This window comes from Aquila chrysaetos, chromosome 23, assembly GCF_900496995.4.
Source record: "Aquila chrysaetos chrysaetos chromosome 23, bAquChr1.4, whole genome shotgun sequence".
In the NCBI taxonomy this organism is placed as follows: domain Eukaryota; kingdom Metazoa; phylum Chordata; class Aves; order Accipitriformes; family Accipitridae; genus Aquila; species Aquila chrysaetos.
In genome coordinates this window covers 15,209,346-15,228,924 of record NC_044026.1, presented here as the reverse complement: position 1 = coordinate 15,228,924, position 19,579 = coordinate 15,209,346, and the positions used below count along the sequence as shown (strand labels likewise).

The following is a 19,579-nucleotide window of genomic DNA, read 5'->3' as shown; positions in this document are numbered from 1 at the left end:
CACAACTAACAGAAAGCTACATAAAACTTTGGGTGGATCAGCTCAAGAAAGTAAAGGCAGATTCTACACCTCCTTTGTTTTAAATGTAAATGTTTAATGATTGAAAAACCCTAAATTATTACACCTTACTAGGCAGAAAGAAAAGTTTTGGTTTTTCTTCCAAATGTGTTGCTTTCATATATTGGTACTTATACGGTACACCAGGCAGCCCTGGAGAATAAGCATTAATAATGGGAAATCACAGTACTTTGCTGACACTGTTTTAGCATGTCTTCCTCTCTATTTTTAACAGATCAATTAAATTACATGTATTTATGAGGTTTCAAAACAACAGGAAATCATACTCCAAGGACCAGGACTGTATGTCTTGGCTGTTTCCAAGGCACTGATAGCAAGTGTCAGCATGCACAAGTCTGTGAGAGCAAGACATGAATCATAAGCAAAGAAAATTGCCTGATATTTCATTCCTTTTTTAATTCAGAATGTGAAGAATAACGTGCATTATTTTTTAGCATCAGGCAAAATGTATGTGAATCAAAGAGAGATGAAGAAAAAAATGGTGTTAGCTTACTGTGGCTGAGAAAGAGAAGGGAAGTAGAAAAGAGACTCTTTTCCTCATGTCTCTCTAGAAAGGATAGGGCTCAAATTTTGAAGTGTTGGTTGAGAAGAGCATTGCGTAGCACGTCCTCTAAATGCTCCTTCAAAGGGCTGATGAAAGGGAAAGTATATTGTGTATGCAATAACTGACCTAAGTAATACATCTTAATGAAGATGTGTATTGATTTGGTTATGAGGAATGCTTAGCCTCTAAATATATAAATGTAAAATGGTAATTGTTCATGCTGAAGTTTCTGACCTTCTGTGAATGATGCAAGAAACACACCTGCTTAAGTCAGACTCTAGAAGCTTGCAAGCAAGGGAAAGGTGTGCATGTACTATGAATCTGACAGACACTAAATTTACCTGTTTCATATATATAGCCTAAGAGTCAGAAAAAGGGTTTTCGGACTGAAGCACAGTGGAAATCTAACAATGGCAAAGATAAAGTTACTAAGGGAACTGTGGAGTGACGGAGGCAACAAGGGACCAAATGGCTAAGCAGAACTTTTGATTCCCTCTCACTTCCTGGTATATGCATTTTTCCTTAGGATCAAAGCTAATCCTACACTTTGAGTGTCTAGGTAAAAAAGTGAATATGTAAGCTGAAGCTGACAGACAAACTAAGATTTCCCACAAAACAAATAGAGTAAGAAATATGAGAATATATGCATTATTAAGTGCATATATGCAATATATGGACCTTTACCCTTTATTTAGAATGGATTGTACTTTAGTTAATAAATAAATAACATTTTCCTTAACAGTTGTAAGCTTTCCTCTTCTGTGAATTTCTGGCTGTTGCTGCTTTGTTCTTCAAAAAGTGCATGTTTAAAATTCATAGAAATTACATGTTTAATGAAGGGACCAGCAGCCTATAATGTAGTCTCAGACTAGTTGGACAATTGGGTCCTTCTAATAAGGGCCCATCACCAGAGCAGTGCAGAAGACGCTGAACATGGCTGGGGTTATTCATTTCATACTATCACGGTTTCTTCCACTAACCCTCAGGTCTAGTGGGAGGCAGCGCTGGTCAGCATTTGGCCCATACGTACAGGCATAATCTGCAGGTAATATGTTATTACACAGTTCCGAAGTAGCTGTTAGTCAACCTTGTTAACTATCTGGGGAACACAGACCAAGAGCAACACAGGTCTTTCCTGGTCTAAAAGATCATTTACAGTACACAGAAAGAGACAACTGTTCCTTGACGACATTTTTTTCAAGAATTTCCTGATTCTTCTTAGATAAGGAATATCACCTCTTCAGGACTATCCTTAAGAATATTAAGTATCTGCTTCTGGCAGTCCTCTGTGAATTAAGTGCTATTCACCTGACTACAGTCATTGCCAATGTGAAACTAAAAGATGAGAGATCCTACAGTCAGTTCTGGATACTGGAAAATGTGTATGCTCATGGAGGAATGTGGTACTTATTTAGGCCATAAAGCATATTTGACATGGAATACATGTAGAGTTAGGAATGGTGATCAGTCTGTACCCATACCCTGAGGACTTACAGCCTTGTACTGATAATAGTAGCATGCTGAGGTGACATGAAAGTTGCACAATTTTCCAGCTTTCTAGTCTGTCTTTAATGAACATGGCCTCATTCACTTTCCTGGATCTATTCCTAAGTATAGGGAATGAACTGTTGCTATAGGATACTTCTAATTTAGTTCTTTGCTGCTAGGCAAAAGCTCAGCAACATTTTGAATTAAATGTTTGAAATAATTGCTTCTCCAGGAAAAAAAAAAAGCACATTGCATTATATTTCTGCTTTACTTGTGTTCATTTTCCCACACTAAAATATCACTTAATGATAGCAGATATAGTGACTACGGATGGACCCTGAGATTAGCTGTGAAGAGTGAACTGTGGTGGGAGGCTAGAAGACAATACTCTAACTAGTAATATAATGCACTTTAAACTTAATTGGTTGCTTTATATAGAGCTGCTGAGATACCAGAAGAAAAACCAACCATACTTGTTTTTCCACATGAATACCCACAGCAACGCAGATAGCATCAGGTGTGTACATCTGTAATGCAGGTATATTTATACAATAACAACACATGGGAGAGAGATAAACAGGGGCAAACCTTCAGCTGACTGCAACAAATAACTTTATAAATATGATTGCATTGTCTACATGGAAAAGGCACTTCTGAAGATCTGAGACTGGACAAGGAAGAAAGAAGAAAGTGTTGAGCACTCCCAGGGGACTGGTACAAAAGAGAGTAGAGAGGAATATCTGGCTATTGCCTACTCTGACACTACAATGTAGGCTGACAAGGTAGTATATCAAAACCCCTTTGTGCTGGTTTTGGCGGGGACAGAGTTATTTTTTTTTCATAGTAGCTAGTATGGGGCTATGTTTTGGAATTGTGCTGAAAACAGTGTTGATAATAGAGATGTTTTCATTACTGCTGAGCAGTGTTTACACAGTCAAGGCCTTTTCTGCTTCAGCTAACCCCAACTGACCAAAGGAATATTCCAGACCATATGACGTCATGCTCAGCATATAAAGCTGGGGGAAGAAGAAGGAAGGGGGGAACATTCGCAGTTATGGTGTTTGTCTTCCCAAGTAAGCGCTAGGCATGCTGGAGCCCTGCTGTCCTGGAGATGGCTGAACACCTGCCTGCCCATGGGAAGTGGGGAATGAATTCCTTGGTTTGCTTTGCTTGCGTGAGTGGCTTTTGCTTTCCCTGTGAAACTGTCTTCATCTCAACCCCTGAGTTTTCTCACTTTTACTCCTCCAATTCTCTCCCCCATCCCACCGGGAGGGAGGGAGGGAGCAGCTGTGTGGGGCTTAGTTGCCGGCTCGTGTTAAACGACGACAACCTTCCATACAAAAACAGGCCAGTGTTATGAAAATGTTATTGCAAGTTCTGAGTGGGCTTTCTCTTTTGATTGCCTTGGAGAAAGGATAAAGTGAGAATCACAGTGTACATTGTTGCCCCTCAAATAGATACAATTGACTAATCCCTCGTTGCTGCCCTTCATTTCCCACTAAACTACTCTTCAGTGAACAACAAAGCTGACCCTTTCCTCAGACAAGGGGTACGTCATCTTGTAAAGGTGTACGTTTGAGAAAAACAGCTTCTCTGCCTGCCTGGAGCTCTGTCTGCTCCTCATCATGACGCAGAGTAATTTCATCCAACCTCAGATACAAAATGGTACTAGATAACCACGTCTTCCAATTGCTTGGCTCTTCCTTATGACTATCAAATGCAAGATATATAGGCAAAGTAGTGGTAAATAAATGTTGTATGTAACATTTTCCCTTTTCCTAATTTAAAGTCCAAGACAGGTAAAGAGTCAGCCTACAAATGACCAAGATAAAGTTTCCAACTCATTTTAAGTTTGCACATTAACTACTAAGCAAGTCCTTTCCCAAGGTATTTAAACCAAAAAATGCTACGCCAAAGCTTGTCTTGGTTCATCATCTTGAAGCTGTAGCACAAGTCGTCACTTTGAGTGTCAGCTGAGATGAGACAAATGTGTGTTTGACTTCATTCAGCACAGCGATTTTTATAGAAAGGGAAATATGCTTTGGTTAATGTAGAAGTTGCTACCAGAAACAGTGAGCTGTTAGGTAAAAAGGAACAAATCAGTGGGAAATGCTTTTTTCCTTGGCCTACAAAGTGGAATTATATCATTCATAAAAAGCATGAAAAGGGACCCTGCAATACTGTATTCATTTACTGGATAATTATGACTGACTCAGTGATTCTCCTATACTTTGCTATCCCAATAATAAAAATTGGCCAGGCTGACATCACACTTGTGCTGTTATTCAGCAAGACATCCTATTACCTGTACTTTTTCAGGAAGATGTAACAGCTAACCTTGACTACTTCATTCTGTAACACAGACTCTCTCTTGGGCAAGTGTCATGGTTTAACCCCAGCCAGCAACTAAGCACCACGCAGCCGCTCACTCACTCCTCCCCACCCAGTGGGATGGGGGAGAGAATCAGAAAAAAGTAAAACTCATGAGCTGAGATAAAGACAGTTTAATAGGACAGAAAGGAATAAAATAATAATAATGATAATAATAATAATAATAAAATAACAATAATAATAATAATAGAATTGGAATGTACAAAACAAGTGATGCATAATGCAATTGCTCACCACTCGCTGACTGATGCCCAGTCAGTTCCCGAGCAGCGATCTGCCCCCCCCCAGGCCAACTCCCCCCAGTTTCTATACTGGACATGACGTCACATGGTATGGAATACCCCGTTGGCCAGTTTGGGTCAGCTGTCCTGGCTGTGTCCCCTCCCAACTCCTTGTGCCCCTCCAGCCTTCTTGCTGGCTGGGCAGGAGAAGCTGAAAAATCCCTGACTTGGTCTAAACACTGCTTAGCAACACCTGAAAACATCAGTGTGTTATCAACATTCTTCTCATACTGAACCAAAACATAGCACTATACCAGCTACTAGGAAGACAATTAACTCTATCCCAGCCAAAACCAGGACAGCAAGTTTAAAAAAAAAAAATAGTTTCAGATACCAGAAATCTCAGTATTGTATTGATATGTAGCATTAATGCATAGCAAAAAACCTAATGTCGAACAGTAAAATGGTGAATAGGCACATTCTGGCAAAAAGAAAAGTGAAAAAGAAGGATAAAGGCTAGATATTTTAAACAATTTATTTGTTACTATAGCCCAGGGCTTTTTCTTGATTCTTTTCAAGCTGCAATAAAAATTATATGAAATATTTAAAATGTGAACAGGCAAGTTTACTTACTGTTTCCTGGATGCCAGCGCACTGCATTTAAATATGCATTACAGTAATGGAAGAGAAATTCATGCTTGGATCTGGTTACTTTTCCTTGAAGTAAGGGCATCAGATCATGTCCATCAATAATTCTGAGTAAGAAAGCATTTCAAAATCAGAAGAATAACCCAAAACTCATTTTACTGAGAAGATATTATAACTCTGCATTTCCAATACTTAAAAAAATAAATCTGAATGGCCACCCCCAGTTGGTCAGTTTGGAGAAAAACCCTCAGGTGCTCTTCCCCTTTGATTTTTACATTATTTAAGGAAACATTAATTTTACATTTTGACATTAGGAATGGTTGTTTTCTCAACCCATTTTTATATATATACATATATATATATATATATATTTTTTTTTTTTTTCCCTGAGAAAGTGACCAGTCGTGAATAAATTGGTACAACACAGTCCTCCAGGCATACATGCTCAAGCTGTTTGGGAGTAGTCTGGCCAAAATAACCCTAAGACAAGAGAAATGTATGTTGTGCTGTTAGCATCCCCAGAAGTAACGGTAAGAACTCTGTCCAGCAAATTATGTATGCCAGAATTTAAGACAGAAGAAGTAATTTCAAAGTTGAAAATGAACTATGTTTAAATATGTGTCTATCAACTACATACACACACAGAAATATATATATATAAATTCTCTAAATGCTGCTGGACAATTTTGATTGTGCTTTTGAGTCAGTCAATTTACATCGAAATGGAGTTATACAATAAGCAAGGCATTTAAATGTTTCCATAAATTAAGCCTTTGAATTGCTGGAATCAGCTGGCAGGGGAGAAATCACAATCTGCATTTTTGACCTGGTGTGAATTACAAATTTACAAGAAGTTTTATAGGAAATTACATTTTGCTGATATACAGATCAGCAGGCAATTCTTTTTAAAGCATTTTGAGCAACATCTCATAAAAACTTTTTTGAAGCTTTTTAAAAGTTTAAAAATGTGTATGTTAATTTTCATTACCACGTAAAACCCTTTCTCATTAGTGTAACTACTACAAGAGAGGTACTAACTTCACTTTTTTAAGCCATGAGCTACATATGACTATGAAATTCTTGGCAGCAATTGTATGCAACAGCACCATTCTGAGTGGGACTCTTCTCAAAGGATGGACAGGAAAACATCCTGGAATTCCTAAAGCTATGTTGTCCAAAACCTCTGCTTTCTGGGTGCATCCCTGTCTGTGGGGGTTTGTTGAAATAGCCTTTCCAACTTCCAATTTGTCCTGTTTTCTTGCCTGAGTAATGCACTCTTGTCTCACCCCTGCAGGCTTGCTCGCTATAAAGCTGAGAGCAGGATAGATGCACGTCTATTGGAGACGTTCTGTTCTACAGCCCGTTGCTGAGGAGAAGGGTGTCTCCAGTGCATTCCCACAACTGCTGGTTTCAGGGGGATATATGAGACTTTTCTTCCTGATGACTTGTTTTTCTTCTTTAACTAGGAGCACCTCCCCCTTTCCTTTTTAACCTGCTCCCTCCCAGTGACTGAATCCTAATCATAGTCATTTCCCTTATTTCTCAAGAAGAGTTCAGTGGAGTGATAGGAATCCAGCTGCTGGATCAAAAATGCTTCACGCTAGTCCATGACCTACCACGCAGCAGTAATTATGGCACCTAGTCTACACAGAAGAACTAGAGTGGAGTAACTTGCAAGCAGAAGTTACACAAGTATATTGGGATTTCTATCAAAGAGATCAAAATAAACCATCGATGCTTAGTCTTCGCTCAAGCAATATGAAAACAAAGTGTGTAAGACCTGCCCACATTAAGAATAATCTGAACTGCTTTGGTTTGACAGTTACTGCTTGTAGGGGATCTCACAGGACCAGCCTGACTAATTTCTCACATCTTACACACGTCCTGCCCTGCCATTTCCTTCAAGCACTCAATGAACCATCATTAGCAGAGTGTCTCTGCTCACCGCTGGTTTTCCCCACATGGATGCTGGATGCTTTTGCGCTCAAAAGCTGTTTGTGTGTGGTAGATGTGTTCAACGCATAAGTGTATCAGCAGGTTCCTCCAGTTACTGGATTTGGATGGCAACAGAGTTTAGGTGGAGGCACCTTGCCGCTGAGCCTGGCTATCTCCTGAACAAGACAAAGCACAGGGATGTAGGAGTGTCAATAAAGCATCTTATGAATTTTAGAAGTCCAGTGGGTTTTCTTATCAGGCTGCAAACTCTGTAAGGGATTATTTTCACTAACTTGGTAAAGAACAAAAAAACCTGAGAAAAGTTTAGCTGGCGATTGATGTGTTTTGTTATACTAAGCAGGCAAGGTTGAGCTCATAAAGTTTAAAATAATTTACACTTGCAGTTCCTTTTTCTACCACGTTCACTCATGCAGAACAGAGCCTTGAGACATTCATTTTTGGTTTTAGTAAATAATTCTAGGCCTGATTTGACAGTATGTTGCCCTTGGTGGTATTCTCTTATCTTCTTGTTGCTTGGTGCTTGTTCTGCAAGTTAAGCTGTATTTACAGACAACATTTCTGTAAAATATATCAGTATGTCAATATGAAAAGAGACAACATACTACTGTAAGTAATGACAAAAAAGTGCTTTTAAAATCTAGCTTCTTCTTTTCATTCTCACCTCTATCTTAATAGACATCACCAGAATGTATAAAACACTCATAAGACTTTCTCTAAAACAGAGATAACTACAGACCATACCTGTCAGAGGGTAACTGTGCCTCTGCAAGTTTGACTATGGTAGGAAATATATCCATGTTACTTGTTGGCTCATCAATATAGGCACCAGCTTGTATCACTCCAGGCCAACGGAGAAGCCCTGGCACACGAATACCTCCTTCCCAGTTCATTGATTTTCCACCTGAAAATGAAAGTTTTGTTTGCCAAGAAATCACTTTCTTAGAAAAATACACCCCCCCCCCAAGATTCAATTTCCAAATATTAAACATTCTGTCTAGCTAGAATCTTTTCATTAAATGTATTTCTCTTATTTTTAATTTGCTAGGTTTAGAATTTCCACCTACAATCAGCATCTTTCTCACAGTAAATCTACTAAAATATATTAGAGCTTATAAAATGTATTTAGTTTACAAACAAAATTAAATAACATCTGTAGGAGATAAAAAGGCACCTTGCAGGAATCTTCATATAGAATTTGGTCTAGATAGTGTGCCACACAGCTATGTGAAGATATAATCAAAAAACAGCAATCAAAAATAAATTAAGGTATACCTAGATGTCTGAGGTATGAACCCAGAGAGGATATAGGGCATTTTATTAAAAATGGTGCTTAATGACTTTAGATGGAAGAAAGTACTAACTTAAGTATGTTACTGAATTCTCCAATTCAATGCATCAGGAAGAAATTCGCTACAGTGATGGTAGATCTCAGGATGCCGTGAAGACCTTTTTGACTTCTAAAACAACACAGTTGCATCAAACGCACTATCAATCAGCTGACTGTGTTCAACACAATATTGCAGCCATTTCCTTTGTTTTTACAATACCCATCACTGCCCAGTCCTCCTGACATCTTTGCAGAAGGGCAATGTGTTTATTCTATGACAATATTTCTACCATTACTTAATATATGATTGACACAACTCTGTATGAAGAGCTATCACAAGTACCATTATTAATATCTTCCACAGTCATGTGACTATGTACAGCACTTCAGGTTGATCTTTGAAATTCATATATCACTTAGAAAAAAATATTTCTGGTAAACAGATGGGGTTTGGATGTAGTTAAGCATGGTCTGGGCCAGGCATTTACAACTACATTGATATTGTTTTACATAATAGAAATGTCTGAAAGAAGAGGAATTAACTGAATTAAACAGCAGTTAAACATCAACTGAATCAAACAGCAATTCATGGTTCAAACTAAACTACTATGAGCCTATTTTTCCTGTATCTCCCTTTTTCAAGTAAAAAAACCCACAAAAGAACAAAGCATTACAACAAAGTACTTCAATAGTTTTGTCTCCTCAGCCTCTTAGACCTTCAAAACACCACCTAGATGCTAATATCTTTGGTGTCGAGCCCAGGCCTTACCATACAGGCTGTCTATCTTACTGACTCCTCAATGATTTTTTCTATTTCAGTATTGGGGGGTTCAGAACCCACCTGTTTTTCTACAGGTTTTTCACTGCTTATACAGGTAAGTGGCAACTTCAAGAGAGAAAACTCCTTTGCATAGATCTTTACCCATTATATATATATATATATATACACACACACAGTTTTGTGGCTGAAAAAACTTTAACTCATGATTCTTTGTTATATCAGATTTTTGCTTATTTTTTTCATGGGCTTTATCAGAATTCATAATATTGAATAGTCAGGGACACATAATTATCTAGTCTGACGTCAGAAAACTCAGACTTTCTAATATCCAACATTACGTCAAGCAACAATCTTTGCTTAAGTTGTTTTTGGAAAGCAGTGCCAAGTTCAGAACTCAACAAGACTGTCTTTTAGAGCAGTCTTAAAAATTTACTCTTGCCACTGCGTCAAATGCAATTCCATTCTCACGATAAAGCACATGGCCACCTATTCTAAAACTGAGGAATGAGATGCATGGATTATTTTTGTTTACATTCTTGTAAAAAAGATGATTTTCAACACAAAAATCTAAAGAAAATGTAGATTTAATTTAAAAAGGTGTTATTTGGTGAGGTTTAAAACACTTGTCACCTAGCAGAAGGAAGCGTTCACCCCACAGTATGCTGATCCGTTGTTAATACACTTGGGTCAAGACCAGGTTAGATGTCAATAGACTGTGTGCATCTTCTGTAGAAAAGATTACTCTACCCATGTATAACAGTCATTAAGATTTTAAATTTTGGTGGGGATTATGTGTTACCTAGCAGGAAAGTGTCAAGATTAATATCCTGACTGAACTATGGTTCACAGAAAATCTTGTTGAGGGGGAGTAGTTAAATCTGAATAAAAACACAAGAAAAGTATACAGACATAAAATTACAGCTATCCTCAAATTAAGATATTTTCAGTGAACAGTTATGCTAGGGAGAATGATTCAGTTCATGAGCCAGATCCTAGTTCTGTGTACACATCACAGCAGCTTGTTGGCTGGACAGTGCAGACAGACAGAAAACTGAGCTGAACTATAACACAGGTAGCTTTAAGTGTGAGGTTCCTTTTATTTCTGTCTGAACCTAGGAACAGCACTAGCTAGATTGGATTGTTTAAATAAATTCTCATTTTACTGTTGCCTCCTGTGTAATCTGAACACAGAGCAATTTCAAGCTAAGTGGTGAATCCCATTCCCACACATGTTGCAATTCTTAAAACCTCGATATTGGATCACTTTCACAGCTCCTAGGTTCACAGTACAATTTTCCTGAATCACTACAGAACAGGACAGAAAACTTGCACATTACCCAAGCACAAAGGGAGCACTCAGCAAACTCTGCCTCCCTGCTGTGAGGTACAAAAAGCAAAATGGACTCCACAGCAGGGCTATCTCCTCGCTCATGTCTAGGAAGAAGTGACTGCTGTTTTCCTTTCAAAAGACTAATTGGAGCATAATTTTTTGATATCTCTGGAGGTTAGGAATAGCAGGGAACCAGGGTAGGAATTACAGGTCATTGCGGAAGACTGTCTTCTATTATCTATGCTTATGTGGTGTTCATCTTTATTAGAACTGTGTTTACTGACATCACTAGAGTTGCTTAATGCCATTCTATGATTACAAATCCCTTGATATACATTTTCTTTAAAACTCTAGCTGTTAAACATTGTTCAAATTATCTGCATTCTTTTTTCCTTAAAAAATAAAACAAGGTTTCACTACTAATGCTTGAAACAGGAACCAAACATCCAAACAGCTAAAATATTAGAAGGAAAATAAAAAATCCACAGAAGGTCATTAATTTAAAATGAAATGTCTTGATATTTCAGGATCTGACTCATTAGTTTTGTATTTTGCTTGGACTTAACACAAAAGAGAGAAAAGGCAGCAACCTAGTAGTCTGTATGCCTGGCAAAATCTAGGCCGCCTAGCTATATATTATTTTTAAAGTCTTCTAAAAATGTTTTTAAAACAGCATAAAACACCCCGGGCTGTATTTTCATGCTTAGCTATCTATGCTTTCTGAGTAGTTGCACCCTTCAGTGTTATACTGAACAATAGCCTGCATTCACCTTTCCTGAAAAATCTGCAGGAGCAGGCGAAGTACAGACATAACTCTCTGCAGTCATCCACAACATGATGTCAAATTTCCATTTTAACCTCATTTCAAATCTTAGCTAAAAGAATATCTCTTTTTCTTCTCCCTCTGGTTTAAACTGACTATTACCTAACTCTGGGAATAGAGCTTTTACAAAGGATGATATATACACGGGAACTCTGTGGTGTATCACTATTAAAATTTTGAATGATGAATGATGAAAACTATTTAAAATAACTTTCTTGGATCACTTGGATCATAACCATACTACCCTTTCCTTCCTTCTTACATTCTCCTACAAACAAAGCTTCCAAACCCAATTTATTCTCTTGCATGATAGAAAAATACAAGGAAATTAATTATTCTACCCATCTGTAATGGACTTTATGCTACAAATATCGATGATCAAAACTGGTTACTATTGCTTACCTTATAAAATGATCAAACAACAATTTATTTTCAATGGCAAGCTCACTCTTTATTTTACTGATTTATGATCAAACAACAATTTATTTTCAATGGCAAGCTCACTCTTTATTTTACTGATTTTTAATCTGTTTCATGTACTGCTTTTGTTAGTTTTCAACCTGAGCTGTTCTTGTACAGGTGAACGTAACAGACATAGCTCATTTGGACATCTTCTCATCTGACCTTTCTTCCAATCAAATGAAATTGTCTCTCGGGATATTTTCTGTTTCAGTCAAATTAAAAGATAGGTTGATTATTTAAAAATCTGGATCACTTGAGAGAGAATATAAAAATACAGTACATTTGAAAAAAGGTCAATTCCTGCTCTCATCAAAGTCAAAAGTGAAATTCCAACTAGTATCACTAAATATGCAACAGCATAATTCCTGTCAACTTGATTTCTCTGGGACTTACAGATAGGAAACAGTTTACTAATAGCTTCAAGAAACACTGCTGAATGAACTTATCACTGCAATAGATGAAACCGTACAAAAATAATAAATTTAAATAAAATATTGGATAATTGATTCCTCCAGTCCTTGTTTAGCTCTCACAGACCAGTAGTAGATTTAAAAAATCAGGGTGTAAGCCCTTAAGAAACATTATTTTTCATGGATATTAACAAGGTAACTATCAATATACGTATTTCTAAGACACAAAGCACTTAAAATTAATGTTGTTCAAAAGGCTTGCCATTATCAGTGTTTGACTGCATTTCCGTTAGCAGCAGAACTGATGACCCATTCCAGCAGCATGACAGTAGCCAAGTGCCTGTATGCACTGTGCTAAATGCTTCATAAATACAAAGAAAGACAATGTTTCTAATGTGCAGGTCCAAGGTACAGGCAAAACATATTTATCGACGTATCCAAAAGAAGCTGACAGTAAGAGTATTAAGAGATGCAAGGTGACTCCATAGAAAATCCCCTATGTAACAGTGGGATAGATGCCAATGAGTGGTAACGCGTGAGGACTTCTACTGTCTGCGTGTGTACCAGTGAAATAGTATATTGAGAAAAAGTGTGGAGAAAACTTTTTAATGCCTTTGCTGTTTACTGCTATAAAGTATGTAACAGAGAAGACATATTTTATAACATACTGAAGCTAATTCAAGAAATGAGTCACTAAACAACTAAATAAAAATTACCAAAAAATAATTAGATTCAATATCTCATGGTACCAAAGAATATAATGGCAAATCCTTTAGACCAGTCATCTTAAGCTGCTTGTTTATTCAATGGAGAGAATATTCTATTCATTTACTTATTCTATTCATTTACTTATTCTATTCATTTACTTATTCTATTCATTTACTTATTCTATTCATTTACTTATTCTATTCATTTACTTATTCTATTCATTTACTTATTCTAAAGTAGAGATCTCAAGTATTTCAAAAAACTAATCTCAAAGTTCCACACTTTTCAACAGAGAAATGTCACAGAACTAAAAAAAAATTGCTGGAAAAATTACATAGAAAGTTTTAAGAAGATATTTCAGTTAAACACAATGGCTTCCATATTTCAATCTGAAAATGTTAACAGGATAAGAAGGACCATAATTTATATGTTATAAGTAATAATAACATATAGGTTATAAATTATACATCAGATACAACTTATATGCTAATATAGGAAAAATCATTTAGAGATCTGGTATGAATGATAAAGAGCTAAATAGGAAAATACATAGAAACAAAGATTTTTCAAAAAAAATATATCACGAACTGGAAGTTTCCAAAGGAACTAACAGGCCCAAATGACTCAAAGGACCTGTGGGCCCAACAGGTCCACAGGAAGTATTAGGTTTCTGAGAGAAACTGTTTCTGATCAAAACATTAAGTAGCCAGGAAAAATGCATTATCATGTATGCATCTAGGAGTACAAAGGTCTTGAGTTGTTGGAAAGAAATTCTTACTAAAACAGCTACTATTTTGGTTTTGGTTTTTTTTTTTTTGTTTGTTTGTTTTAGAGGCTGTATCTAGATTTAAACCTTTGAAAGATCTTTTACAAGGACCTTCAGGAAAAGTTTCTGGAACATTAATCATGGGTTTGGAGACAAAAGGTTGTCATGAATCAAAATCTGACTAACAGGCAGGAAACAAAGAGATAAAACAAACAGCCTGTGACACTTTGCAAAAAAAGTCAGTAGTAAAGTACCTTGATGCTACTCTGTCTTAAGTCCCTTGCTATTTTAACATATTTACTTCAATTTTGGAAAGGAAGTGAGCTGTGGAACTGAACAATCCACATATGACACAAAGTATCACAGGTTGATCAAATTCAGAAGAAAAGATAATGGACTTCACACCAAGTTGGATGAACAGGAAACAAGACGCAAGTTCAAATTCTGTAAAAATATTTGCAGTACAATGAACATTAAAGAAAAAATAACTGAACTAGGGTCTATGGTCTTAGTTACTCGTACCATAACCTTCACTGAATACTTAAGAAGAAGGGCCTACGCAAAGACTAATGCTTAATGCACATCTGTAATCAGTAAGATGAAAAGACAACAGGCAGTCTATAGGATGAAATGGATAATATTAAAAAGTAAGTATATAAACAGGTAGTGATACTTCATGGCAAAACCCAAAAGGCAATATTTGTGAAGTCATTTTAGAAGAATACATTGCACAGTTAAAAATAGTTCACAGAAGAAAATAACAAGAAATTAGGGACAAGAAAAAACTAATCAGTTAAGAATGATGAGAGACTAACAAGACAATTCTCTTCTGAATGAGGTATTAAAGGGAAAGAGGCATAATAAAAGTATACAAAACAAAGGTCACCTAGATGAAGCATAATAAGTTTTCCCCCCTTTATCCTATTCAATGAGAAAACAGTATTAAACTTGAAGATGTTCCACGAAATTTGCAACTGCCCCATTTCAAAATATTAAATGAAAGCACCGTGTTCTCACTGCCAAATGATTTAGGCTGTGCTAAGAATTCAGAAAGACTGTTGTGGTTTAAGCCCAGCCAGCAACAAAGCACCACGAAGCCACTCGCTCACTCCTCCCCGCCCCAGCGGGATGAGGAGGAGAAAATATAAAGAAACACCCGTGGGCCGAGACAAGGACGGGGAGGGATCGCTCCCCACTTATGGGCACGGGCAAAAGACAGGCTCAGCTTGGGGAAGGAACAAAATCCATTTAATTTACTGCCAATCAGATCAAAACAAGGATACTGAGAAGTAAAACCAAACCTGAGAATGCCTTCGGGGAATGGGGGCTGGGGTCGGTTCCTCACACCTGGTCTCTGCCGCTCCTTCCTCCTCAGGGGAGGAGGACTCCGCACTCAGGCCCTGCTCCACCGTGGGGTGTCTCCTGCAGGAGACAGTCCTCCACCAACTTCTCCAATGTGGGTCCTTCCCACGGGCTGCAGTTCCTCACCAACTCCCCTGGCGTGGGTCCTTTCCCCGGGCTGCAGTCCTTCAGTCCCAGCCTGCTCCAGCGCGGGCTTCCCCACAGAGCCCCGGCCATCTTGGGGGGCCTCCGCTCCCCGCTCCCCTCCATGGCTGGGGGGGACAGGGGACGGCACAGGGGTTCCTCTCCCATCCCAATCCCCCACTCCCTGCAGGTTTCCCCTCTTAAATCTGCTCTCCCACAGGTGTTTCCACTGTCCCTGACGGGCTCGGCCTGGGCCAGCGGCGGGTCCGGCTCGGAGCCGGGGAAGCTTCCAGCAGCTTCTCACAGGAGCCGGCCCTGCGGACCCTCATCCCATACCGAAACCCCGCCACAGAAACCCAAAACAAAGACTCAAAGTGGAATTCCATCTTCATATGATGAAAATTTATACAACTCATGCTAAAACTCTTTGTAGAATCTAAATTGTCAGGATTCACATCTCACACCAAGGTCATAATATCTAGGATTAGGAGGAGATCTTAGGGATCTTCATTTACTACACAGCTCCTGCATCTTCCTCCAAGGATTCTGCTCCTGATAACTGTCAGAAAAAGGCCACTAGAAAGAGAGGCTGTGATTTTGATTCATCACTTCAATATTACTATATAATGTCTTCTAAAAAAGGCTACTGAAGAGACGAACCAGACTGTGTTTGACAGCAACTAGTTAAACATTGTGTTAGCTCTGGTTTCTAATTTCAAGGGCTATCCAAATTTACAGTGACTGTTCCACAGTCAGAATCCAGAGTAATAAAACTTTCAAATAGAAATTTCCCCTCTTTGCCTTCAGTCTTGCAGTGCTAGCCTAACTCTCCAAACTCCTCTTAAATTTTATTATTGGGGCTCATTTGGCGGGATATCAAGACAAATTAGTGAGTTCAAATTGTGGAGATCTGTTGAGAGCTTTTGATTTTAGGGCAGAACCAATTATTGCTGAGCATACTGCTCCAGCTCTGACAAGAGGGTGAAGTGGCTTGATTCATATTCACATTCATGCAGTGCTGATATACAAAAAGATAAGTAGTGGAGATTGTCTAGCAGAGACAGGGAGAAAGGACGTGCAAGTCTCCCAGTTTTGTAAACTACTCATCAGATGAAGCAAATTCCTAATGCGTGCACACATGAGCACAAGATTGTCCTTTTGCTTTTTTAGGCACATTGTTATGTCAGTGCCTGAGACTTAGGGGTTCACAGGTCTCGTTTTCATTAAATCCGCCAGAGATGTACAGACCGCTAACACTTTTCATTGTACATGACTGTTAATATGAATAAATTATTATGTATGAAAATTGCTAATTATGCAATTAATTGATCACTTCCACTTCAGCCCTTTTGAAAATTATGCATAATATACCTGTTAAATTAAGGACTGATATGGAGATGGAGAGGGTGGAAGATAAAGCAGAATTCATTGTATTTTAAAATGGTAAAAGTATATTCAACTGATTGCATGGGTCTTTTCATTTCTTTTTATTTTATTAAGAATGTCTCTCATACCATAATTATTGTGTTTCTTATATAGTGATTATTTTCTATCCCATAGTATATTACAACATTTGCCAGCATAGCATAGGTGGTAACTGTAAACCACACGATTAATTTTAAAAATAAGAAGACCCATCACTCCCCAAGTAACCCTATCAGTCAGATTTTTTATTAATTCAGGTAAGATCTCTTTCAAATCGTTCTCCATTCTTTAAGTATGAATACAAAATTTTTTAGAAAAGACTCCATTCAATCAAAGTTCCTCAGGAAGGCATTTTCCCTAGCGTATTTGTCTTTCTGTTCCTCCTTGTCATTTATCCTGTATCTTATGTCTGGCATTCTAGAAGGCAAGTATTTTTTAGACCTTCTAAAACACCTCAGGCTGTGCCTACAGCTACAGATATGTAACCATATGGTTCCTTAATTACTTAAATCACTATGCAAGGCCTATGTGCTAACGTTCAAGATACATTTCACTCTGGTGTTAGCCCAAGGGGACCCATCAGATAGTTTCTAACCTCATGACTTCGGCATTGCTTGTTTTGCTTGCGTAGCATTGCCTTTGCAGCTCTCTTAAAATATAAGGGTAATTTCTCAGACAGGTACCTACTGACTAAAAACTGTGGAGTCTTCTCGCTTGAAAACCTCCCTGTTATTGTTATTGCTTACTGTGTATGTCTATCTTTCTTCCTTTTTGCAGTTTTGCAGATGATACAAAACTGGGAGAAGTAGCTGATCCACTGATGGTTGTGGTACCATCCAGAAGGACCTCGACAGGCTGGAGAAATGGGCCAAAAGGAACCTGATGAGGTTCAGCAAAGGGCAATACCAAGTCCTGCATCTGCAGAGGAATAACCTCTAGCACCAGCAAAGGCTGGGGACTGACCGGCGAGAAAGCAGCTCTGCAGAGAAGGACCTAGGGGTCCTGGTGGACAACAAGCTGAACGTGAGCCAGCAATGTGCCCTTGTGGCAAGGAAGGCCAACATCAGCCTGGGCTGCATTAGGAAGAACGTTTCCAGCAAGTCGAGGGAGGTAATCCTTATCCTCTGCTCAGCACTGGTAGGACACACCTGGAGTGCTGGGTCCAAGTGCAGAGCTCCCCAGTACAAGGCAGACATAGGCAGACTGGAGTGAGTTCAAAGGAGGGCCATGAAAATGACTAAGCAGTTGGAGCATTTGACATATGAGGAGAGGCTGAGAGAGCTGGGACTGTTCAGCCTGGAGAAGAGAAGGCTCAGGGGGATCTTACCCGTCTGTATGGATACATGGATCTACCTGAGTAAAGAGAACAGAGCCAGGCTCTTCTCAGTGGTGCCCACTGACAGGACAAGAGGCAATGGGCACAAACTGAAACACAGAAACTTCCATTTAAACATAAGAAAAAGCTTTTTTTACAGTGAGTGTGATCAAACACTGGAGCACGTTGCCCAAAGAGGCTGTGGAGTCTCCACCATTGTAGATTTTCACAACCTGACTGGACACAGACTGGACACAGCCCTGAGCAACCTGCTCTAGCTGACCCTGCTCTGCAGGGGCTAGGACTACAGACCTTGGGAGGTGTCTTCCAGACTCAACTACTATGTGATTTTGTAGTTCTGCAATACTACTTTTTTTAAAAATCATACCTAAAGGCAATTTACTTCTTTCTCTCTGCAACTAAAAGTTTCAAGCTTGGTAAATGCTTTCCATAAACTGCTGGATTTCTTTCATCTTGTCCCCTGAAATATGAGGGGAAAACAAATCACACAGCCACTTCCTAGTGAAAAAATGAAAAGAACTTTACCTCCGGTAAAAGGACAAGAATATTCACTGCATTTCATTAAAAATAATAAAAACAAGCATTCCTACCCTATTTCAGTAAGATTGAAGATTATTAAAAACATTTTGACATTTATTTTCCTGATGCTGTTTGTCCACCACTTGCATGCTGGAAAACACTGTTTTCTGTAGTTTGTCAGAGGGAATCCTTTATTTCATATTTGACAATGCCTATGAGCAGTCTGTGACTGAATAATCATAATCTTTGATTAAGACCAATCTGTGACTGAATGTTATAGCCATGCTATCCAGTAAAATTCCTTCGTCTCCACATCCTTCATTCTCTCATCCTATTATCTCTTCTTGTCTGCTTTTCTCAAAAATACATTGCTGACAATAATTATGTTCATCCCCATGTTGGAACCATGTCCTCAAAGGTAGCCAGTAGTGTATGACACTCCTGCTGACTGAAGGGATCACCATGCCAGGGATATGGGAATGGACAAAATGAGGAAGGCTGTTTGCTAAGCTGGAATTTTTCTTTCTACAAGATCACAATGTTGCAACAAAAGCAGTATCTTCCAGCTTTGTTGTGTGATATCACTGGGAGAAAATAAATGTATTACAGTAAGGCAGACTTTAAACACATTTTAAGTCTCCACAGAACAAACAGATTTTGGAGTACTGATCTCCACAAGACCTGCACTAAAAGAATACAACTAAACTCTGTCATTTTAACTAAAGTCTCTCCATTTCCCAATCAGTTTTCAATTCAGTAAGCGTGTTATGCATTATTTTCAAAACTCTCTTCTCCAGCTCCATCTTTTCTGCTTGAAATCTTGTCCTCCTCTGGCTGTTGTCAAACTTGTCCATCCCAAACTCAATCCAACTCCTCTCATT

At 38.4% G+C, this 19,579-nt stretch overlaps 1 protein-coding gene across 13 annotated transcripts in view; it reads right to left on the bottom strand.

Moving 5' to 3' along the window:
* STS (steroid sulfatase) overlaps positions 1 to 19,579 on the bottom strand; it is a 117,440-nt gene that overhangs the window by 25,488 nt on the left and 72,373 nt on the right. For all 13 annotated transcript variants that reach the window (XM_029998861.1, XM_029998867.1, XM_029998865.1 and 10 more), the window contains 2 exons: positions 8,068 to 8,227; positions 5,356 to 5,477 (listed from right to left, as the gene is read on the bottom strand). In XM_029998861.1, the coding sequence (XP_029854721.1) occupies positions 5,356 to 5,477; positions 8,068 to 8,227 (282 nt within the window). The remainder of the gene's footprint in view (positions 1 to 5,355; positions 5,478 to 8,067; positions 8,228 to 19,579) is intronic.